At 46.5% G+C, this 24521-nt stretch overlaps 2 protein-coding genes across 3 annotated transcripts; one reads left to right on the plus strand and one right to left on the minus strand.

Moving 5' to 3' along the window:
* Positions 1 to 571: 571 nt before the first annotated feature.
* LOC133891021 (scarecrow-like protein 32) lies at positions 572 to 2573 on the plus strand. Of its 2 annotated transcripts, none has more exons than XM_062331703.1 (2): positions 572 to 1134; positions 1243 to 2573. In XM_062331703.1, the coding sequence occupies exon 2, from the start codon at positions 1353 to 1355 to the stop codon at positions 2538 to 2540; it is 1188 nt and encodes a 395-aa protein (XP_062187687.1). In that variant the 5' UTR covers positions 572 to 1134; positions 1243 to 1352; the 3' UTR covers positions 2541 to 2573. The 2 variants fall into 2 exon arrangements, with proteins under 2 accessions (XP_062187687.1, XP_062187686.1); XM_062331702.1 differs by having other exon boundaries at positions 572 to 710; positions 977 to 2573.
* A 16289-nt stretch (positions 2574 to 18862) lies between these two features.
* Positions 18863 to 20018, minus strand: LOC133891084 (uncharacterized). The gene has a single exon (XM_062331778.1). It carries the CDS (start codon positions 19892 to 19894, stop codon positions 19070 to 19072), a length of 825 nt encoding a protein of 274 aa, XP_062187762.1. The 5' UTR covers positions 19895 to 20018; the 3' UTR covers positions 18863 to 19069.
* Positions 20019 to 24521: the final 4503 nt, after the last annotated feature.

Below are 24521 nucleotides of genomic sequence, written 5' to 3' on the forward strand. Positions count from 1 at the left end.
CTCTCTCTCTCAGGTGTGTGTTGATTGATGAAATTTCGTAGCAACGGAAATTCAGAGCTGTGATCTTTGTCTTTGCAGAGTGTAATATTTTATTAGCTTAAGTTTCAACACTACAGATTCAAATCTAAATTGCCACAGATCAGTGCAATGTTTACATATATCCTTCTAACTAAATTTTGTGACTAGTAATATCCTCTAGTAAATAGTTATCATTGCGATCGCTCCAATATAATATAATTTCAGTTCCCAATTCTCAATTATTTTAGTCGAGAAAGTTAGAGAAAATTGCTCCAAAAAATCAATATTTTTTGGCAACAAATTTGAGATGCAAACTACCAATCTTTGGAAACCATCCACTCATCTGCTCGTTTTTTAGTTGGAACATGACATGGTAATTATTTAACAGTTGAAGTTAAATTATTGTTCATACTGTGGCATGTTGTTATCTTGTTAACTAGTAGTTAACATAGACAAGTATCTAGCAGGCCATACAGAACAATCAAACAGACCACAGCAAATTTCCGTCTATAATTAGCGACCTTGTGTCTTCTAACCTTCTTCCCCTCCCCTCCCAGCTTCCCCTTCCCCTTCTCGCTCACTTTCCTAATTATTCTTGCTAGTTAATCTTCTCTAAAGCCCTTCCTGTGCACAAGCTAGCAGAAGGCTCTGCGTTCAGGTTCACCACTCATGATTTCTACCTAGCTTACCTGGTAATTGCTAGCTTGACCCTCGTCTTAGTTATTAAATTCTTCTGGTTACATGTAATAGTACTCTTAGATCTCGATTCTTCTTCTTGATGTGTGGTACACATATAGAAGAAGACTTCATTTCTTGCCGTTTCTTCAAGCTCGAGATAATTTCTAGCTAAATACAAATCATCTACAGTTCCATAGACTCTGCTCCTTCACTGAAATATTCTTTGTACTTGATGGTCTTCTCCATTCTAACTTGGTTCTTTCCCCTTTGATTCCCAAAGTTCTAATGGCATAGGAAACCGCGTGTAGGTGTAGCTCCAAGCAAGCGCACAGACCTCTATATATGCTTAGTACAAGCACCAAATCCTCTCCTCAAACGGCTCAACGTGTACGAGCTCTGCCTCCCTGCGATTTTCTAATCATCGCCGCTGCCTCGCTGGTTTGTTTCCTTCTACCTCGCCACCTGCCTCGGCCCCCTACATGATGCAGTTCACGCATACTGCGCCACCTCCACCGCCTCTGCACCCTAATAATGGGCATGGACTAGGGTTGGGGCTGTTCCTTGACGTCGGCGCGCCGAGGTCACGGCTGTGGCCGGGGAGCTTCCCGACGCCGTCGTCCAAGATCTCGCTTGGCAACCTCAACAGCACGAGCTGCATGGAGCAGCTGCTGGTGCACTGCGCCAACGCCATCGAGGCCAACGACGCCACGCTCACGCAGCAGATCCTGTGGGTGCTCAACAACATCGCGCCGCCGGATGGGGACTCCAACCAGCGGCTCACGGCGGCGTTCCTCTGCGCGCTCGTCGCACGCGCGTCCAGGACCGGGGCGTGCAAGGCAGTCACAGCGGCCGTCGCGGCCGCGGTCGAGTCGTCTGCGCTCCACCTGCACCGGTTCACGGCCGTCGAGCTCGCCAGCTTCATCGACCTCACGCCGTGGCACCGGTTTGGATACACCGCCGCCAACGCCGCCATCCTGGAGGCAGTGGAGGGCTTCCCCGTCGTGCACATCGTCGACCTCAGCACGACGCACAGCATGCAGATCCCGACGCTCATCGACATGCTCGCGAGCCGCGCCGAGGGTCCCCCGATCCTCCGGCTCACCGTCGCCCACGTCGCGTCCAGCGCGCCTCCGCCCGCCCTCGACATGTCCTACGAGGAGCTCGGCGCGAAGCTGACAAATTTCGCGCGATACCGAAACATGTCCATGGACTTCCGGGTGGTGCCCACCTCGCCGGCCGACGCGTTCACGTCCCTGGTCGACCAGCTCAGGGTGGAGCAGCTGGTCTCGGACGGGACCGAGGCGCTCGTCGTCAACTGCCACATGCTGCTGCACACCGTCCCGGACGAGACGGCGGGGTCAGTCAGCCTGGCGCAGCCGGTCTCGCTCCGGACCATGCTCCTCAAGTCCCTCCGGACGCTCGACCCGGCCCTGGTCGTGGTGGTGGAAGAGGACGCCGACTTCACGGCGTGCGATGTGGTGGGAAGGCTGCGCGCGGCATTCAACTTCATGTGGATCCCGTACGACGCCGTGGACACGTTCCTGCCCAAGGGGAGCGAGCTGCGGCGGTGGTACGAGGCGGAGGTGGGTTGGAAGGTGGAGAACGTGCTGGCGCAGGAGGGAGTGGAGAGGGTGGAGCGGCAGGAGGACAGGGGCAGGTGGGGCCAAAGGATGCGCAGCGCGGGGTTCCGTGCCGTGGCGTTCGGGGACGAGGCGGTAGGGGAGGTGAAGGCGATGTTGAACGAGCACGCGGCCGGGTGGGGGATGAAGCGCGAGGACGACGATCTCGTGCTCACATGGAAGGGGCACAACGTCGTGTTCGCGTCGGCGTGGGCGCCGTCCTGAGTTCGTCGGGTGTGACATATTCAGTTCAGAAAGGTGAGCAGGTGCATGTTTGTTTGCATGAATATGCATGGGATTTAGGGTTTGTGTCTGTGCATGATAATATGAAAGATGATCTTGTTAAATTGGGTTTTCTAGCTGATTCATTAATTAGAAGATTGATCAGTTTGATCATAGCAATGACATCTCTCTCTCTCTCAATGAAGAACAAAACATTCCCGGAAATGAAGGCGAAATGTGCAGACTGTACATTCAAGTTTAGATAACCAACGTACTTGAAATCCAATCTTTGGATAAATCTTCAGTTTTGCTGTATTTGAACAGGCACCTCCACACACAAGACCCATCATAAGACTCTCAAAACGTTTGTTAATTTATCGTCAATGGATTTTGGACGCAATCTTGTTGCAATTTGTGCTTCTGACCCCTAAACATTCTTCACATGTGTGGTTACTAAGACTGAGTGCATACCAGCCAACGTACCGTTCTTGAATTTGTGTTCTCTTATTTTGAGAGATCACACATCCTTGCTGGGTACATATCATCAGGTAGACAAGTAACAGATAATTAAAAATAATTAGCACATCAAGTTTTATCCTTTGTACTTCTTGTTTAGGACTGTCTATATGGGGGCATTTTTTTAATAATGGCACAATAAGATTATTCCACCTCTGCATATCTATGTGATATATACGGTGAAAATGGGCCAAGTGTTGAAAATTCAAAATGATTGTAGCTATCATTGTTCGAATTTTTGCAAACAGTGGAAATGTTGCAAGAAACATGCATGGGCGCACATTTGTTGCAACCAGAAGCAAAAAATATTGTTCTGTTGTCGCAAAAACATTCAAGTTGTGTGACATTTCAAAGTATTGCTTGCAAAATTCAAATAACACCGGATATGACATTTTTAATTCATCAAATGAGCATCCGCATGAACAGCATATTAACACAAATAAACCGAATATAGATTTACGGAAGACTTGCAAACTCACAGTACGAAAAAAAAATTGTTTTCACTTAATTGTATATATGGATGACCTACCCTCTTGAAAAAAACCCCGTGTTGCAGCTTGGGCATATAATATGGAATTTTAGGCCCTATTTGGATGCAAAGTATTCTTAGAGTTCTATATGAATACTATGGGGCTTTAAAAAATACCACAGTATTAAAAACTTTGAGGTGTCTCGGTGCAACAAAACCCATTGTTTTGGAAACAATATTATGTCGAATAGCATGGTATTTTTGTTTTATTAAAAAAAATCCACTCACCACCTCTTTTTTCTGAAACCGATATCTCAACTGATCGCTCCCTCACATACCCGTCGCTACCATTGTCTATTACGTTTCCAAATTTCAAGCAAGCACGCATACCATCTTTTCCCCGGCATGCATATATTTTTTTTAGAAACGCCTCCCCACCGTGCGGTAGGGTGCGAGGTGGGGATCCAACCCCCATCGGCTCACTCTATAGAGCTGTTGCCACTGGATCAACTGTACGTCCATCCGCACATCATTGCATGCATGGACAGGCCAACTGTCCGTTCATGCATGCATCCTTCTACACACACGTACACTCATTGTACATAATTTCATTTTCTTTTGTATGCCGCTAATGAAATTGGTACACCTGTTGTTCTCGGGTTTTGAAATCATTAATCAAATAGAGGTTAAAAGACAGGCCTGGAACGTACAGCTATGGAGTCTCACATCGCCACATTAGCTTACGCATGTTAGTGCATCTTCATGCACACACATGAACTAGCAAGCTTGGATCTTAATTAACAACGGCTAGTTAGATGCATGCAAAACTATTTTTTACAAAGCTAAATACTGTAAATATCAAACACGACATGGTTTTTCCTGATACTGTAAAAAACTGTGGTATCCATTAAACCGTGGTATTTCATATCTACAACTGAGAAAACTATAGTTTTAAAAACTGTAACATCTAAGCATGCCCTTAAATACAAACTTTACCTCTTAATTAATCTATAATTGATAATTAAGTAGTTGATTCTCCTCTGGTTCAGCTACAGTTGATCGACTTGCATGAATGTAAAATGGTAGAATCATCCATCATATGGTATTGATTGGATTAGTGCTGGGATTACTTAAGCAAAAATACTAGAAAACGGGATTTATAGATTGCTATCCATAGCTAGATGCAACTCACGAAACCAACTCCAAATTGGTAAATCGATGATAGCCTTAGCCTACAACTCTTCAGGGCAAACTCGTGGTTGGTTGGAGTCAGAAATTGGCCATGCCAGGAGTTTTTTTTTAATAATGAAAGTACAATTCTTAGTTCCTGCACCAAGAAGACGTTAAGACGTCGATGATGTACATAGCCATTACACTGTCATCACCTAAAAGAACCTAAACATATCGGCCTTAGGAGATTAAAAATACAAAAAAAGAAAATATGAAACTCACAGATTGCAACAAGCTACAAATTAGATTATGATAGAACGCGTGGTTAGAGAATTCTCCACTAAGTGATCAATATCCCAATATGGACAATATAATATGTCATAAAGAAAAAAATAGTGGTCCAAGTGATAGATCACCTCATTAGACAACCATATTACCTAGCTAGTCCAAGGTTGATAGCTTGGAATGACCTATTGTTAAAGCTTAATGACATTAATATCACACAATAGTGGGACGAGTTTAACTGGAATTTGATCAAAAATGGTCATTTCTCAGTGAATTCCTTATAACGGGCCCTAAAACATACTAAGACCCCAAATATAAATAAATATATGGAAGTTGAAAGTATCCTCTAAAATCAAAATCTTTCTTTGGTACCTCCGACAAGTATTTCTACTAACCAAGGACAATCTAGTAAAAAGAAGATGTAAGACAGTCAGCAATGTTGCTTTTGTCATAAAGATAAGACAATTAAGCATGTCTTTTTTATTGCAAAATTACCCGTTTTGCATGGTTCATTGTCCAGATGGTTGCAAACATTTACCCACCTGCAGTGTATCACATATGATGGGAAACTAGTTGGAGCGGCGGCGTTATGTTAGTTGCTATGGCTATATAGAAACGATATTATCTTTAATAAGAGAAAAATTCCATCTTATTTGCAGGTTATTTATACATGTGCAATTGACTCCATACTTAATCTGTGCTTCAGTAGTAGGACTCTCAGGGGATTGTAACAGCAGCTTGTACGTGACTGGAGTAGACAGTTAGAGAGCTCTTCATGAGACATGGATGGGGTTTATAGACTGCGAATCATGAGCCCACCATAATATCGCATGTTTCGAGTTTTCCCCATCAGATGATGATTCCATTTTGTTTTCAGTTGTTCTTCGCTTTTTTTGCCTTTCGAGTTGTGTGCATCTTGATTATACAGAGGTCAAAAATAAATTCTTATGTAGTTTTGTCTACCTGTTATAACGATAAGAATTAATAAAGCTTTTATTGGGAGAAAAATCTAATGAGGAAATGGAAGCACAAGGTGAAGGTGGTGTGGAAGAGATGAAACTTTGGAATTTTTTCAATCAACTGCTTCAATCTACTTTGGGGACTTCCCTTCTGGAACGTGGAACTTTCCAGCTTTATGGTTGGAACTTTGGAACTTTTTCATCAGCTGCGAAATTTTTACAACTACGGGTACTTTTTCGTTCCATGGTAGGAACTTTTTTGCCTTTCGTTGGAACTTGGGTCACCTCGGATCGAGATGACTCGCCGGCGTCGACGAGCGGTGGGGAGTTGCGCAAGCTCTGGTACGCGAGAGGCGGCGGGCGCAGTTACGAGCGAGCGCCGATGCGCAGCTGATCAGGACGAGGGCGAAAAGAACGGCTGGTGGCCGATCTATTGTGGGCGGTATTTTACGGATGCCGCGCGCGTGGTGCGCAGTCGCTCCCCTGAGGCCGCGGCCCAGTGGGCTGCCACGCACGAGCACGACAAGCACCACAAGCTAGGCCTGCACTGCTCGCGGTAGCCATCGCAATGGGCGAATGAAGGCCGGTTTTTCACGGGCTGCAGCAATGTTATCCCAATGATGGCCCGGAGGCCGACAAAAGAGAACATGGCTTTCTTTGAGTTTTTTATTTTTTTCATTAAAAATTTAAATAAATAAATTCTTCAGGTAATATTTACAAAAATAGGCGTCTGCCACTATCTGAAAGGGCTGCAGCCCTCTCAGAAGATGGTAAGGAGTCCTTACCGCCCTCTGAAAGGGCGCGCCCTCTGAGACGACGGTTAGACCCCTTGCCACCCTCTCAGGGGGCGGTTAGAAGGCCAGCCCTATGCCCCCCTTCCCTCCTCCCTCCTCTATATAAGACGTTAAATTAAAGGAAAATCCTCATTTTATTCCAAAAAAAGAGAAAAGAAGATAAAAGGAGAGGAGAGGAGAGGGAGACAGCACGGCGAAACCATACTGTTTTCGATCGGCGGATTTGAAGAGCATTTTCCGGTAATTTCTTTTATACTCATATTTTTGTTAGTAAGTAAAGTAGCATTAGATCTAGGGTTTAGCAGTATGACCTAGGGTTTAGAGTTTAGAAAATGCTGTATTTTGTAGTATATTGTCAATATTAATTACGATATGGTAGGATAATCATTAAATGCATAGTAGTATTTTTAGCATGGTAGTTTCGAATATCTACATTGTACAGAATAATGATGTTAGTAATAATTGTAGGTTAGTTTGCTTAGGGACATTATTGAAGAACATATTGTTATGCAATAATTGATGTTGGTAATTTTTTTAGTTTTGATAATCAGAAATATAGTTTGTCAGTCTTAACATTGGATATATTTGCGGATGACCAGGGATGGTAGATAAATTATATTTTTAGATATATTATGGTGAAGATCAAATTAGTTATGGTCCTAACGGTGTAGATCTCTCTGGGTTTTGTCATGTCGTCAAGGGTCTTAGTAAAGCCAATGAGAGGACCATTGTGGGTGTGTGCAAGTGGCTGATGCGGTATTTTCAACTGGATCCGTATCAACATGATCTTAAGCTGAGAGCTGTACTAAGCCGTGCTAATCAGGGCTACTTTGATGAGCTCGTCCCGATCGATGCGACATCTACTTAGAGACAGTATGTAGATATATCATGTGATCGTGGGCTCCCTCTGGTTTTTGTTAGCTGAGGCGTACCAGAAGGATCCAACATAGATAAACTCTGCGGAAGCAGTAGCGGGAACAAGTCAGACAGTGGTAGATGAATCAGACCCGGTAAATATCGGGACCAGGCAAGATGTTAGGGATATGCCTGAGATGGAACCGATAGGTGTAGCCGATGAGGGGGAGCACATCCCTAGCATAATTCAAGAGATGGAGTTGGAGGATCAAGAGCTGGAGGAAGCCGTTGCCGATGAGGATTGTTCCGACGAATGCTCCTGTTCCTGCAGAGTGGAGGAATCAAGAATTTCCAAAGCTGCTGGTTAGTGAGGCTGATCAGACACCGTGGAAGTATCATGAGAACGAGGTGTCTCAGGGTGCTATGTACCCTACAAAGGAGTCTGTTATTGATGCAGTTAAATTCTGGTAGCTGTCTCTTCGGAGGTAGTTTAAGGTTGTTAAGTCGAGTAAAAGAGAGTACAATGTGAAGTGTTTGGTGCCTGAATGTCCTTGGCGGGTGCACGCATTCAAGGGGAAATGGGTAGACTACTGGCAGTGCTCAATAGTCAGGGAGCATAATTGTCATATTGAGGAAATAGAGTTCGTCCACCGGAACCTGTCATATGCTTTTATTGCTAATGTTATGTATGGAGAGATTGTGGACAACCTGAAGTATGAGCCACGATCAATAATCCGTGCTATTGAGCAAATATTCTAGTATACAATAAACTACGCGAAGGCATGGAGGGAGAAACAAAAGGCTATTGAGATGAGGTTGGGGACATATGAAGATTCATATCACAATCTACCGCGTCAATTAGCCACAATATGTGGAAGAAACCTTGAAAGTTACTATGACATCATGCATTACCCCTCGACTGATGTAGAGTACAACGGGAAACAAGTATTGCAGCGTGTTTTCTTTGCATTCGCGGCAACCATCAAAGCATTTCGGCACTGTCGACACATCATTTGCCTGGACGGGACGTTCCTCACTGGGAAGTATAAAGGATAAATATACTCTGCAATTGGGGTCGACGGGAACAACCAAGTCCTGCCACTGGGATATGCCTTCGTGGAGAGTGAGAATGGGGATAGCTGGTATTGGTTCCTTGAGCGGGTGAAGCATGCTATCGTTCTGAATCGGCCAGATGTTTATTTGATTCATGATAGACATGCAGGGTTGTTGCAGGTTTTGCTGGATATGTAATATGGGAGTATTCGATGGTGTGTTACAGCAAAGTGGTCCGACTTGAAGAGCAGGTGGTGCATGTACTATATAAGTGCGAACTTTTACAGACAGTTCAAAAGCAAAGACTTGATGAAGCTTTTCAAGAAATTGTGTAGTTAAAATCAGTAAAGAAAGTTCAATACCCTATGGGCAAGACTGGACGAACTAACTATGAAACAGACAGCTGAGGTAGCAGCCACAGGTAATGAACCGATAGCTCTTGGACCTTTCCCAACAGATACTCCTCAGATAGTAAGGAGATCAGGGTCAGCTATTAGGAACTTTTCGCAGTGGATACGTAATGAGCCAAATGAAAAATGGGCTTTGTTGTACGACAGTGGTGGGGCAAGGTATGGGATAATGACAACAAATCTTGCTGAGGTCTATAACTGGGTCATGCGGGGCATGAGGTCCCTCCCACTCGTTGGAACTGTAGAAGGTATTATGCATGGGACTTGCAGATACTTCATTGATCGGTACGCAACTGCTTCGAAGGTAATGGAAGATAACCATATGCTTTATGGACGGATGCTATGTGAGTACATGGAGAAAGCGAAAAAAGGCACACATGCACCGCGCTAATCAAGAGGGGATTACGGAGCATAGGTTCAGTGTCCTGTGACGGGATAAGGGTCGTAGGGATGGAAGATGTGAGCGGCATGTGCAAGAGTACGTGCTTAGGAGTGGGTCATGCATTTGTACATGCTAGAAGCCACAATTGCTTCACAGGCCTTGTACACATATCATAGCTGCGTGTGCGGAGCAATAATATGCTTTCCAGGTAATATGTTTCAAAGTACTTCATGAAGGATCAGATACTGGACACCTGGAATCATGAGTTGTATGACTACGACATTATTGATACATTTACAAGTAATTCAGGCCCTTCACGAATCTATGTGCCTGATTTGGAAAGGATGAAGAACGCACCGGGACGTCGACAAACTCGCCGGATTCGCAATGATATGGATGAATCCGAGGCGGGTCCAAGGGTGAAGCGATGCAGCCAGTGTAATAAAACATGTCACACGTACAAGTATTATCCGAAAAATGCACCTGTTGTGTAGGTGAGTACATGACCATGGTTTAGTGTGAATGTATTTAGCGTACCTTGCTATTATATTTGTACGGTAATAGCCTTAGTTCTCTCTATTGCATTTGAACCTTACATTTGTACCTACATGTCGCAATATATTCATGTAACTTTTCGTACGTGTATGTAATATGTTGTTCTGTTCACGTAACTATGTACATATTTTCATGTAACAGACTATACATATTATTCATGCATATGTAGTTGCAATGTAAATTTTGATTCAATATATATTCTTCTTATCTACATGTTGCAATATATTAATGTACATGTGGTTTTAAAGCAGATATGACGCACCCTCCGACCCCCGAGCTTCTTGACCCTGCAGTGGACAAGAGACACCGCAACTTCTTATCCGCCATGCACTAGACGGAATTAGGGGTATTCCAACCACGTGGCCCTGGAGAGCTACTTACGATCCAGGATCGTTGGAAGCACTGGTATGTCGCTATTTACATACGCATGTGCCGATTCATTTAAGTATTGCATCCCCCGGTTTATTTCTATTCCCAATGGTGCAGGTTGGTAGCATCGGGACTCCTACCGCTTTGTCGTTTGGTGGAGGCCCGAGCGACGGAGAACCCTGAGGCAGCAGCGAGACGATTCTATTTTGACTGCTCACTGATAGCTACCCTGGTTGACCGATGGAGGCCTGAGACCCATACTTTCCACCTCCCCTACGGCGAGATGACTCCGACGTTGTAGGACGTAGCGTACCTGTTAGGATTACCTTGCACGGGAGCTACCATTGGAGTCATCAACATGGATGTTGACTAGATGAATGTCATGCATCAGCGCTTTGGCCCAGTTCAGCGGACAGACGACGCACCCCCTACGTGCATGAGTACTTGTCTGATCCACGAGGGCCCACGAAGAAGTGGATCCTACAGTTCCTGGTACCTTCCAATTGAACTTCTCATTTACTTTTTGAGTTTCCAGATATTTTTCTTATTATCACTTGCAATACTTGTAGCCTGCGTACATGCACCTGGAGGCCGACATGTACTCGGTGTCGAGGCATTTGGAGGCCTACCTGTTTTGGCTGTTTGGCTGGGTTATGTTCACCAGCGGCCAAGGCCACCTGGTGTCGAGGACACTTGTTCTGTACACGAGGTTGATAGCAGATGCGAAGGGCGTTGAGGTACCACAGTTGAGTTGGGCATCTGCTGTCCTTGCTACGACATATCGGGCGTTGTGCGACGCGTGCACGAAGAAGGAGCCATTAGCCACTTTTGCAGGGTGCCCACTACTGCTGCAGTTGTGGTCTTACGAGCGGTTCGCGATAGGTCGACCAGTTGTAAACCGCTCCCCGTACCCTGAGGAATGGTACGGTGAGCCCGAGGAGGATGAGCCCACCATGGCCTCGCTGTGGTGTCGACGCCGGGTACGTACTTCATTTTTGAATGCTTTAATTCTCACACGTTTTTGTTATGGATCCTGACAATATTTCTCACATATTTTTTTCTGGATCCTGACTATGTTTCTCACACAGCCACACTGGGCGCATGAGCATGCCCGTAGCGCGTATGAGCTTTTTGGATCACAGTTCGACGGCTTCGTCCAGATGACGTGGTATGGACCCCTAGAGCTACTTGTCCATCCAAGGCCGTGCGGCTTTGGACCTGTCTCCGTTGTGTACCCACAATGAGGAGTATTGGCTTACGAAGACACCGCTCATCTTCGACATCTTCGTCGAGGAGTACTCACCACACCACGTCATGCGGCAATTCGGGCACTACCAGGCTTTCCCCCTCGTCAACATTTGCACGGTTCTAGGCCACGTGCACAGGTAACTATAATCAAGTAAATACTTCGTAACATTCGTCTCATTGTTAGTCTATTTAACGTGGTTCACTTGCAGGTATACACGAAAGGGACAGCCAGGTGGCAACCTCTAGGCAGATCGCTTGGCGCCGTACGTCTCAGTATGGGTCCAAGCCCTTCAGGATGTCGTGGAGGAGGCGCGTCCATTCGACGAGCGGAGCTTCGAGGAGTACCTGCGGTGGTACATGCCACATACATGTACACGGGTCACCTTCACCTCAGAGGATGTCCGGCCCCACATCACGTTGACTACGCAGGCCTACCCGGGCCATTGGGACGAGGACGCTGCATTAGCAGTATGTGTAATTTACATCTTATTTCAGTACCATGTGCTCGCGTAAGAACAACTATAAACTGAAATTCTTATTTCTTGTTTCTTTCCATAGGCCGATATCATTTATGATATCCATAGGGACGCAGCTGGAACCATGGACCGTCTCAGGCAAGGGATGTAGCTGAGTGTGGCGGATGTAGCGGAGCTGCAATGTCTTCCTCAGCTCCACCAAGCCCACCCAAAAAACATTGGGGGATTTTCATCCTCCAGGAGTCGAACCACCGATGTGCTTCTGTGGTGACCGTTGTAGGCTTCGCGAGTCCCAGGACATCTCCTACACATATGGCCTACGCTTCTTCATGTGTGCCAACTACCAATACAACAAGCCTCAACATGGACCGTATGAGTACCCACGGTATAGTGACAAAAATTAGTCACATCTTTCCCGATTTCACACACTATTTTACTAATATCTCATCTTGTTCTATTTGTCCAGTCTCCTCTATCTATCTGTGACTTTATTGAATGGCTCGACATTGAGCAAAATGAAGACCAAAAGCGGTGGGTCGACATGACCATGCGGTGAGGAGGGAAGCTTACGCACGTCGTGAGTACGAGCAACAGCAAGAGGAACTGCGGCTGAAGCGGCAGTAAGAAGAGCGTATGAGGAATGCAACGTAGGACCATACCGCGGCTCAGGCCCGCAGAGCTGAGAGGGTAAGGAAGCGGGAGAGGGCCCTAAAGCGGCATGTCCCGATGCCCTGCAAAAGGGCAAATATCCTAGGTGCACTCAGTAGAGAGTATCTAATGTAACCCGGCATGTTTCCACTCCCTAAGGCATGTTATGATTAAAAGCGGCGTACTATTAAGTAGGTCTTTATGCAAACCGTACATGCCACCATTTTTGTCGTCGTGTCTTTGTGGTTACAGTCCCATGTAATATTTTTCACCGTATGTATAATCTTATGTTTATCGCCGTTTGTAACATCATTGCCGCGTAATATGCTGCGAGTGTTTCACATATATAATTTATTCACAAATATTGATTTTGTATCCTCCTAACAATACGTAAACTAGTCCAAAATATCGCTTCCCCATTATACCGTATTGGCCACTTTTTAATCATTTTAATTCCAAATTTTGCAACATATCAATTTCAAATATTGATCAATTATATACATTTACAATTAAAAAAAACCAGAGTGGGGCCTATCCGCCCCCCTGAGAGGGCGGTTGGAACCTACTCGCCCTCTCAGTAGGCAGTTGCCCCCTACCCGCCCACTGAGAGGGCGGTTAGACCCCTTTCTGCCCTTTCAGAGGGCGGCTATCGGTGACACAGGAACCAGGGGTCCCCGAGTCCTGAGGCCAGATCAGCAGGTTGCCACGTGGCGACCTCTCGCAGGGATCATCTCCCCGAAGCGCGAAAATACTAAGTCATGGGAGAGGGTGCTCGGGGCCATGAACAATGGTTCCCGGGTACCTGAGTTCCTCGATGACCCGAGAAGACCAAGTGCCGGGAAGAGAGTGCTCGGGGCTGCGAGCAGTGGCCCCCGAGCACTCGAGTCCCCCGACGACCAGAAGAACCGAGTACCGGAAAGGGGGGTGCTCGGGGCCACGGGCAACAACCCCCGAGCACCCGAGTACCCCGAAGACCCAAAGGAAATCAGTTCCGGGAGAGAGTGCTCGGGGTCATGAGCAGTGACCCCCGAGCACTCGGTTCCCTGAAGACCCGATTAGTCAGTTTCCGGGAGAGAGTGCTCGGGGTCACGAACAGTGGCCCCCGGCACTCGAGTCCCCCAACGACCAGAAGAACCGAGTACCAGGAAGGGGGGGGGGGTGCTCGAGGCCGCGGGCAGCGGCCCCCGAGCACTCGAGTACCCCGAAGATCCAAAGGAAATCAGTTCCGGGAGAGAGTGCTCGGGGTCACGAGCGGTGGCCCCCGAGCACTCGGTTCCCCGAAGACCCGATCAGTCAGTTTCCGGGAGAGAGTGCTCGGGGTCACGAACAGTGGCCCCCGAGCACTCGGTTCCCTGAGGGCCAAGAGAGGGCATATCTGGGAGAGAGTACTCGGGGCTGTGAACAGTGACCCCTGAGCACTCGGTTCCCCGACGGCCTAAGAAGTCCTTCGCCGGTGGCCCCCACAGAGGCCTAGCGGTGAGGTGTCAACCAGTGACAGGCCCGATGCCGCATTTAAGAGGGCGCGTGGCCTGTCACTTCCAACCACTCCTGCCACGCTCGGTGTCAGCCCCTGCCACAGCTTGGCAGAGAAGCGTGGGGACATTTAATGCACGGGTCCCATCCCGCGTCATCCGGCGCGCCTCGGGATAACATCACGAGGCCCGAGGTGCCCCGCCTGCCGCCCTGCTGCGTCAGGCGTACAAGACCGAACGGGCACGCCCGTTGCAGAACGCCATCATGACGACCGAGACCGGGCGAGGGGCGCATTTTCAACCCCGCCATCACTTCGCGTAGCAGCCCGTGATGGTTGCTTTTCCATTTATGGCGCCTTGGAACTCGTGCCCTCCCTTTTAGGGCACGCTACCGCCGGCGAGTATTTAAGAGGAGCCGGTGGACACAGAGGCAGAGGCCGGATCGGGACACATCCAAGACACCAGATTCGAACACTCAGAGCCAAGGGAGAACACTCAGTACAAGCACAGAAGCTGAGATCCCCGAAGAATAAGGAGTCCGAAGCTCTAGGATAGACAAACATTCTTGTAACCAGCGACATCCCTGAGAGACATTCTCAGTGCATTTATAGCATCCACACAGAAGTAGGGTATTACGCTCAGTGCGGGCCAAACCTGTCTAAAAATCCCTCCAGTGCATTTATTGCATTCTGCATCCGATCCTTCCATTCCACCTGCCATCGTATTTACGCCCATTTATTTCTCCCGCAAAACAGATTCAGAATCATCCCCCGGTCGAATCTCAAAGGGGGTCCCTCCGGATCCCTGCTTGAGGAGTTCACCCTCCGACAGCGGCAAACGTCTATTTTTGCAAATGTTACCCCAAGATATCTATTTATTTAATTTTTTAATAAAAAATATAAAAAAAAACTCGCTTTCTTTGGGTATTGCCATTGTGTTTACAACATCGGGATTTTGTTCTGGTACCACATAGAGATCCCAAGCTAGAAATGGCTCGCTAAGGTAGTGTTTGTTCCCAGGATGAGATCCCAAGCTAGAAATGGCTAGCTAAGGTAGTGTTTGTTCCCAAGATGATGTAGGATATGCTGGATATTTGTGTTTGGTTAGATGAACGGTACTAACTCGTTTAGGATAGGATGATATATTTTCTAAAAATATTCTATCAAGATGTTGGTCGAACGATCTCATACAGCCTCTGTCAAGTCTTTTAATTACATGTGCTTAGTGAGTATTAATGAGAATTAAGAACAATTAGCTATGCATTAGTTACAATTAGATAATATTAGCCATAATTAAGTATTGTTATGGGTAATTAGTAATGAATAGTAACATGATACGTTATAATTAATTATAATTAGTAAAGATAAGGATTGATTAGAATAATTTGTTGATAATTATAATTATATAATTATCATATTATAGATAAATTAAGTTATAAATAGATATAATGCATATCCTTTTAACAGCTAAACTCATTTATTTGTACATCACATACATCCAACCAAACGTACTCATATACCATTTCATACATAAAACCAAACATACTATTTATATCATTTCACCTAAATCAGATAACAGAACACCTGGCACACAAGGATGGATTGCAAGAAGTTATGGCACATCGAAGCAAGAGACATGTCAGTTGATAATATTTCAAACATGTAGTACCGATAAATTTGATCATTACAAACTGTCAAATTTAACTTCATACAACCCAACAAACACTATTTAAATCACCGCCTATCCAGCTCATGGAGCTGGCCCTGACGCAAGGATAACGTGATGGTTTATTGGTTACAGTACTCTTGTCTCTCAGCATAGCCCTGGTGTCCAAAGAGCCCAGTACTTTTAGTGCCACACTCGCATGTCGCGCAACAGGCCTTAGTGCTGCTAGCTAAAGGACAGGCACGTTGTACTGATGCACATCTGCAGTGGACACACACAGCTTCCATTCGCTCCTTGGAAGTGTGCCGGTGTCCTCACGTAAATCAATCCTGTGGCAGGAAATGCTGTTTCAAAATCTTGCGAGCACCTTTGTTCTGCTGGCTCACTGTTTCACACTGCTGCAGGAGAGCCAATACAAGCTTGTCGGGGGTCAAGGTCATTTGCTTGCAAGCATCTTTCCAGGGTGAAAAACTAGCAGCTCCAGTCGCGCGTGGCTTGTACTTTCTGAGCATATGATTCCCAGAGCCAGAGTACTGGCAGTACTTGGACGACTAGGTTGCCTTTGGGGATGACGAGATCCAAACATTTCGTGAGAATGCCATAGGTTCCGTTTCATAAAGACATGATGTCCCTACCATAGCATACGGGTAGTGCTACTGTGTAACTAGATTAGGCTGGATTTGAATAGGTTTAGACTACTCCATAAGCACTTTTAGGCGCCTCGGAAATTGGAACCGGCGGCCGCAAACAAAACCATCGCAGCCTTTCTATGTAGCGGTGTGAGACGCCATGATTAAGCTCTTTATTTATGCCTCGTCCCTGCAGCGCACATCATGGGTTCCCAGCGACATGTATGCGAATGGAAGTTTTTTTTTTTTGGCTCTAGCTCGGATGGCAGGGCGCCGGAGTGCGCCCATACCGGCCCGCGTTCGACGTCGTTCAGCGCGGGCACTCATGGTGTTTTTCTATAGTAGGTGTAGCATCTGGGATTAGCTCGGATTATATTAGGTATACGTGCTTACGCGTTTAGTGGTAATATCACCGGTAGTCTCATATCTCTCAATCTCATACTAACGTGTGTATAGACGTGTATGTGTATACGTATAGTGTGAGTGTGTAGTGTGCGTCATCAATGTAACTCAAAAAAAATCTGTCTTTTGCGAGCTAGTGTCACTTTGTCAGTCGCTGCTTTGCTCTCCTTTCATCAGTTCACTGAGATACTGCGCTCACGCTCTCCTGATTCCTGTGCGTTTCACTCGATTGTTACACTGCGCCTTTCTCACTCGACAAAGGGCGTCTCCGGATGCAACAGGGCTACGTGAGAAACGATGTGCACATTGGATTTGAGCATCTTTCTTTTTGCTAAAGTCTGAATCCGGCAAGCGATCGAGCGAGCTGCGGCGTCGACTTTGTCAGTTTCAGCACTGAAAAAGAGCATAAAAGCAGCGCAAGTCGCGTTCGTCCGTTGCGCTGTAAAAAGAGCCGATTAGGCGCGGTTAGATGAGCCAATTTAAAAACTTCCACACCTAATCTCCCATCAGAAAGGAACAACCACAAGGATCTGGGCGATCTGACGACGGAGCGATTTGAATTGAGCCGGCAAACATGCCGTGCGCATCAGCTGCTGAAAGCGCATGGCCTCGAGCTCGATCTCTGGCACTTGGGCATCAGTGCCAGCCTCGCCTGCTGCGAGCACGCGTCTTTTCTGGTTTCGATCGCGTCCGCGGCGAGAGGGGAACGGATGGACGTCGCCGTCAGGAACGGATTATGAGGCCTGCGCCGGTCGCGGTCGCCACAGCCCGCACGCAAATTCGGGCGATGGAAATCACGCGTCCGCGGTCGAGTAACAGCAGCCACGACGGCTCTGCACCACATCACTGTCCCGGTATCCATTCGGGATACGAGAGCGGTAGCAGCCGGCGCCGACGGACGAGAAGATTCAGACGGCGCCTGCGTGCGAACCACCACGGGGCACGGCGCTTGGGAGCCCTCTGCCCTTGCAGGCAGCTCGCTTCGTGCTCGATGGGCGCCTGCCCACGCCTGTCGCGTTGGATGGAGTCTGGCTTCCTCACCACCAGCACCACACCTAGCTTTCCCCAACCCCCGTGTCAGTACTATGGCACCGCAGAGGAGTTACTACAGTATGATCATACGAAAAATCATGGCATCAAGGCACTGGACTTTGTTAGCGCAGGCGTGAGAGTGTTTAAAAAACTATAGGTGATGCTACTGTTCAGATGCTTGAAAACACGTCACCTTTCGGTCGATGTCCACAACCACAGGATTTGCATTGAACGGATCATGTTCTTTTTTCACCCTTCGGGTTTCTTCTTCCTCGTGATTGCCTCATGTCTACGCGTCACCACTGGCCTCCCTCCTCTGCCTCCCGCTCTCCTTCGTTCATCTCTGGTAGCATGCCCACCTCAGAGCCCCCACCATGCTAAACCGGCTCCACTGGTGTGCTTCCTCTCACCCCCGTCCTCTCCGTGCCCATCTGGCAGTCTGATGCTGCTTGCGGCTGGCGACGTCCCCTCCGCCTTGCCACTCCGCCCTGCGGCCCCCACCATTGCCAGTCGGCCCTGCTGCCTAAGGTTTCTCTCTAAGGACGTTAGCCATGAAAGTCTCCAATTCTGAAACCTTAAAGCTCACTAAAATTCTGATAGACTGTGTAAACTCGTATGTTCAGACAGTCGCTTGTGACGCTTTTGACATTTTCAGGCCTGAGATGTCAGAAGTGTGAAAAGCTATATAACTATGGGATGATCATTGCCTGCATTCGTATGTTTTACTATGGATAAGTCGTTTTTATTACTAACGTTGACTGACAGCACGGCGATAGGTGAGTATAGGAAATTACATGAAAGGTGAATTTAAAAAAGTTTGTCCCTCGATGAGTGTAATGATTCTAGCAAGAGGTACTGACGAGGATAAAACCATACAAGCAACTGTATCTGGTATTCTGGTAGCGAGAATTGCAAAAATTACGAGCAGAAGAAATATAAACGATAACAATGTTCATACTCCATAGCATTTAGTTTGTACAAATGGAAGTTATGAGCAATTGAGCATTGCTCGTTAATTCTTTTGCATACAATCGGTGCACTGCTCGCTAGTCACTTAGTCAGACGAGAAAAATCTAAAACCGAAAAAAAAAATCTCCTTGATCAAAGCAGCTCAGAGGAGAAAGGCACGATCTTTACGCGGCATTACTTCTTGTCCTTGGTAATGGAGAGCTCTTGAAGCCAGTCCAGGATCCTACTGCGACCAACGCCCTGGCCGCTCTTCGCGCCGTCCTTCTTCCTGCTCCGCTTCGCCGCCTCCGGCAAGCGTACGGGCTCGATGGCATCGGGCGAGCACTTGCACCCGAGGCTGTCCCCAAACAGCCCCCCTAACCCAAGCTTCTTGTCCATGGCGGCGCTCACATGCCCGAACCTCGCGCTCGTGCTACCACCCCCTACCCTCGCCGCGGCGGCGTTCTTGGCCTCGGCGGGGCGCGGCGGCGGGTACACGTCCCGGGCGCCGACGACGCCGAGGCGTAAGATGCCCCACGTGGCGGGCGGCAGCGCGGACCCGGTGCTGCGTCGCGGCCGCGCCGAGCGCAGCTGCGGCGACGGGCTCGGGTGCGTGTAGAACAGGCTGCTCGACAGCGACCGCCGCGGCGGCGCGGGGGCGCCGTGGTCGGAGGAGGCGTTCTTGGACGACTGGCTGCGGCTGACGCACCCGCTGCTGCTACTGCTGGAGCTCGCGCTGCGGCTTTCGGATCGCGACCCGAAGCCCGCGGTGGACGCCGCCGACTCCGACCGCGGAAGCGTGACAACGCTGGCGCCATCGGCGGCCGCGGCCGAGGAGGGCCGGAGCGGGAGCAACTTTCCGTTGGCGAAGAGCTCGTCGGCCACGCACATATCCGTCTCCGCGCCCCCGCCGGCCGGGACGAGGCCGCCGGACGCCAGGATGCAGAACTCGAAGTCGTCCGCGGCGTCCGAGGTGGAGCCATCGGCGTCGGTGCAACACTCTGGCGCTGTGTCTGCCATGGTCGGATTCTTCCCCTGGTCCACGGAGAAGGGGAAGAAATGATCAGGTCTTGTGTTGTGGCTTGCTTTTTGGCTTGTTCGGTTTTATCTTGGAAGAATGGAAGGGGTTGCGAGAGGTGCTGTGGTGGTCTCTTTCGTCCCTGTTGTTGGGACCCTGAGAAGTCACTATATACACTTTGCAATTGGCAGTCATTAGTTAAACCTCAAAACTTAACTTGGTGAATTTGGTTCGGTTCAAAATGAAGGCATTCTATTTAGGTTCATTTTGAATGCAAGAAAGAGGAATGCGAGGATATGAAAACCGTCAGAATTAAGTGCCTTCACCAATTTAGGTTCATTTTGAATGCAAAAAACAGGAATGCGCGGATATGAAAACCGTCAGAATTAAATGCCTTCACCAATTAATTCCTACGCAAATTGACACCGCAAGAAATATCTCAAAAAACTGTTCACCGATTTTGGCCCGAGTTGATTGAAAAATGTATATTGAGAGCGCATTTTGAATGCAAGAAATAGAAAATGCGTGAGTAGGAAAAATGTCATAATTACGCGTCTTGACCAATCAATTCCTATGAAAATTAATACCAGTAAGAAATATCCAAAATATATGTTTTAGTTGGCCGTCGAAGAATCATTCACCGCGCGGATATGAAAACCGTCGGAATTAAGTGCCTTCACCAATTTAGGTTCATTTTGAATGCAAGAAACATGATTGCGCGGATATGAAAACCGTCGGAATTAAGTGCCTTCACCAATTAATTCCTACGCAAATTGACACCGCAAGAAATATCTCAAAAAACTGTTCACTGATTTTGGCCCGGATTGAATGAAAAATTTATATTGAGAGCGCATTTTGAATGCAAGAAATAGAAAATGTGCAAGTAGGAAAAATGTCATAATTACGCGTCTTGACCAATAAATTCCTATGAAAATTAATACCTGTAAGAAATATCCAAAATATATGTTTTAGTCGGCCGTCAAAGAATCATTCACTGATTTGGGCCCTGTTATGAATGCAAGATACAGAAAATGCACCGATATAATTAATTACGTTATTAATTCCTACAAGAATTTATAACACAAAAATATTCAAAATCTAAGTTTGGATGCAATGTAGAAAATAAAAAGGAGCTTTCAAAATGTCTATGCTCAGGTCATTGCCCGCTTTGCCTTTGCCCGCAACAACGACTGCCTCACCATGCCAGTTTTAAGTTCGAGTATCACAGTGACAGTAAAGGAAGCATGAGACAAACTTGTAACTAGCCGCTCAGCTCTAAATATTTTACACCACAAGCTATGCAACACAGCTAAGGCTCTGTGGCATTGGAGCAACTCCCTATTCAGTGACACACGTATGCAGTTCCATATGGCACAAGAAGTGATATTGCGTTTGGACGTGGCCCAAGATGAACGTGCTCTCACTGCTGAAGAAGCAGAGCTATGGAAAGGCCTCCAAATAAGGGTCATAGTATTAGCAACAATTGAGCAATCCTGACGACGGCAGAGCTCACGGCTTACATGGCTGCGAGAAGGCGATGTGTGCACCAAATTCTTCCATCCTAAGGCCAATGCTAGACGCTGCAAAAATTTCTTCCCCAATCTAAAGAAGGAAGATGGCTCTTTTCTTCGGTCACATGAGGAGACATAGGTCCATAATCATTTTCAACATATGATGGACACTAAAGAACAGACACGACGCACCTTCCAGTGGGATGATTTGGACCTTGACAGGGTTGACACGACAAACCTGGACAAGGCATTCTCTAAGGAAGAGATTTGGGCAGCCATCACCCAATTGCCTTCTGAAAAAGCGCCAGGCCTAGATGGTTTTATAGGGACTTTCTACAAAGCATGTTGGTCATGCATCCACAGTTTGAACACAAGGCCCCTCCACAAGATGAACAATGCATTAGTAGCCTTGCTTCCAAAGGAGGTGGCCAAAACGGTAAAGGACTTTAGTCTCATAAACTTAATCCATTCTTTTGCTAAGCTTGTGTCCAAGGTGCTTGCCATCAAACTATCAAACAAAATCAATGGGCTAATATCAAATTCATATAGTGCTTTCATCGAAGAAAGATGCATCCAAGATAATTTCTTATATGTTCGGAACCTGGCCGTGCCTATCACCGCACACGAAACTTGTTCTTACTCTTCAAATTAGATATTTTGAAAGCTTTTGACTCGATTTCATATGAGTATATCTTCGAGCTACTAGGGCATAGAGGTTTTTTTTTGCCTAAATGGCATGATTGGTTGGCTCTAATTTTCTCTTTATCTTTATCATCAATCCTTCTAAATGGAATACTAGGCCCCTACATATTTCCATGAGCGCAGACTTCATCAATGTGACCCCCTTTCTCTGTATCTTTTTATCCTTTCAATTGATACCTTGCAACAACTTTATATTTGAGTTGGCCATAGAAGATGACACCTATCTCCTTTGAGAGGCAGGTATGCCAAGCTGAGGTTATCACTTTATGCGGATGACATAGTGGTGTTTGTCAACTCAATCAAGGCTGATGTTGATATTGTGGTCGGGATCATGAGCAAATTCAGAGATGCAACCGGCCTACGGGTCAATCATGAGAAGAGCTCGGTTGCCCCAATTTGGTGTCAAGCAATCGACCTTGATGAGATCTTGCCTTCATTCACTGGTTAGCGGGTGCTTTCCCGTTGACTTATCTGGGATTGCCGCTTATGCTAGGCCGCCTCCACCTTGTGCATGCACAATTGATCCAAGACAGAGCATTGGCGAGGTTAGTAGGGTGATAGGGCAAACTTCTCAATCTAGGTGGTCAACGAGTTCTTTTGCGCACGATCTTGAGCTCACAGCCTACCTATTTTCTCATGGCTATAAAACCGCTAAAGAAATTTATCACAGACATTGATAAGATTCGACGGTGGTTTTTTTTTTTTTTTGCTAGAAACTAATCACCGCACAGACGCAAGTGCAAAATGAGTTGAAGAGGGTCCCGCCCGATAAGTTGTTGTGGTATCGACATTTTAAATCTTGAATGTTTTAGTCGAGCTCTCAAGTTAAGATGGCTTTGGTTCCAATGGAAACAACCCAATAGGCCATGGAATGGCATGGAGTTGCCAGTGGATGAAATTGATGTCGCTTTTTTTTAGTCTCTACTCATTTTCAAGTCCATAATGGCCGCACAACGCACTTCTAAACATCGAGCTAGCTCAATTGTCACTCTCTAGCTTCCTTTTTCCCAGCTTCACATAAACACTATAAGATAAAAAAAATCGGATGGTAACTGAAGCACTACGGGATGATCAATGGATCCAAGACATCTCCCATGACTTAACTATCGGTCTGATATCGGAGTATGTTCAGCTCTGGTCTCTTGTGGGTGATGTTGCATTCAACCACACAATTGAGGAGGGCAATGAGATCACCTAGACACACTCAGTGAATGGTGAGTACTCTGCCAAAACTCTGTACTTGATGCAGTTCGAAGGCGGCACGAGCTCCACCTTCCCACCTACGATATGGAATGTTTGGGCCCCCTCATGGTGCAAGTTTTTCCTCTAGTTACTTCTACATAACCGCATTTGGACAGCTGATCGGCTGCAACTCAAGGAATGATCCAATTCATACTTCTTCCAATTTTGCTACAGGAACTTAGAAATTGCTCATCATCTCTTTTGTGGCATGCCCTACTGTGTGCTCCATTTGTAATGCGATACAAAATTGGGCAGGTTGTCCTAACCTCGCCTCATTAGCTTGAAGAGTGACTGGTAATGTTGGTGACTAGTATTCTGTATTCCAACCTAGCCGACGCCTTGTCGACCACCACAACCAAAGTAATCTGATCACTCACCATTGCCACTACTTGGGGGCTCTGGAAGGAGAGAAATGACAGGGTTTTTAATCACAAGGAGAACTCTGTAGCTCTCATCATCTTTGAAAATCAAGATGAAGTGTGAACATGGTGTGCTGCGGGAGCTAAGCATCTTGCAGCCTTAGTTGTACCTTCCATTAGCGAGTAATTAGTTTCATAGTTTTAGCAGTTGTAAGTTAAGATCTATCACTTTGATGCTCGACGGGATCTATCTTTCCATCCATCCGGGACTTAGTTTTGCACCTCTGGTGCATGTAATTGCTCTCCTTATTAATATATAAACCACAAATGTTGCGGATCTTTTGAAAAAAAATCTATGAATTAGAAATTGGGTTGAGTGAGAAAGTGATGTGGAGTTTCTTTTGAAAATTTATTGGGGTTTGAACTCACAATATAACTCCTAAAAGTTTAAGAGAAGAAGAGTATGTATAGGAATTTTCAAAGTTATATCTACAATCCATACATCTTTGCAGGAAAAAGATCCCTTTGAAAATCCTAACCTACATGATTCCTTCCACAAATTGTTTGATGGAGGTATGGATCTCAGATTTAAAAGGATTCATATACAAATTCCGCTGGAGTGTATACTGAAATTCACGTATTCCAATAAGGACTTCAGAGAGCAGGTACTTATAGTTTTGAACCGTTTGAAACGCGGGGAGTTTTTCGATTTCCGTGGGAAATGAATTTTCTTGTAAAATTCCTATGGAACTTTTATGTACCAAACACGTGCTTAACCTTTCGTTAAAAGAGTGTAAAGTTTCTTTATATAAACC

This window comes from Phragmites australis, chromosome 14, assembly GCF_958298935.1.
Source record: "Phragmites australis chromosome 14, lpPhrAust1.1, whole genome shotgun sequence".
Lineage (NCBI taxonomy): Eukaryota > Viridiplantae > Streptophyta > Magnoliopsida > Poales > Poaceae > Phragmites > Phragmites australis.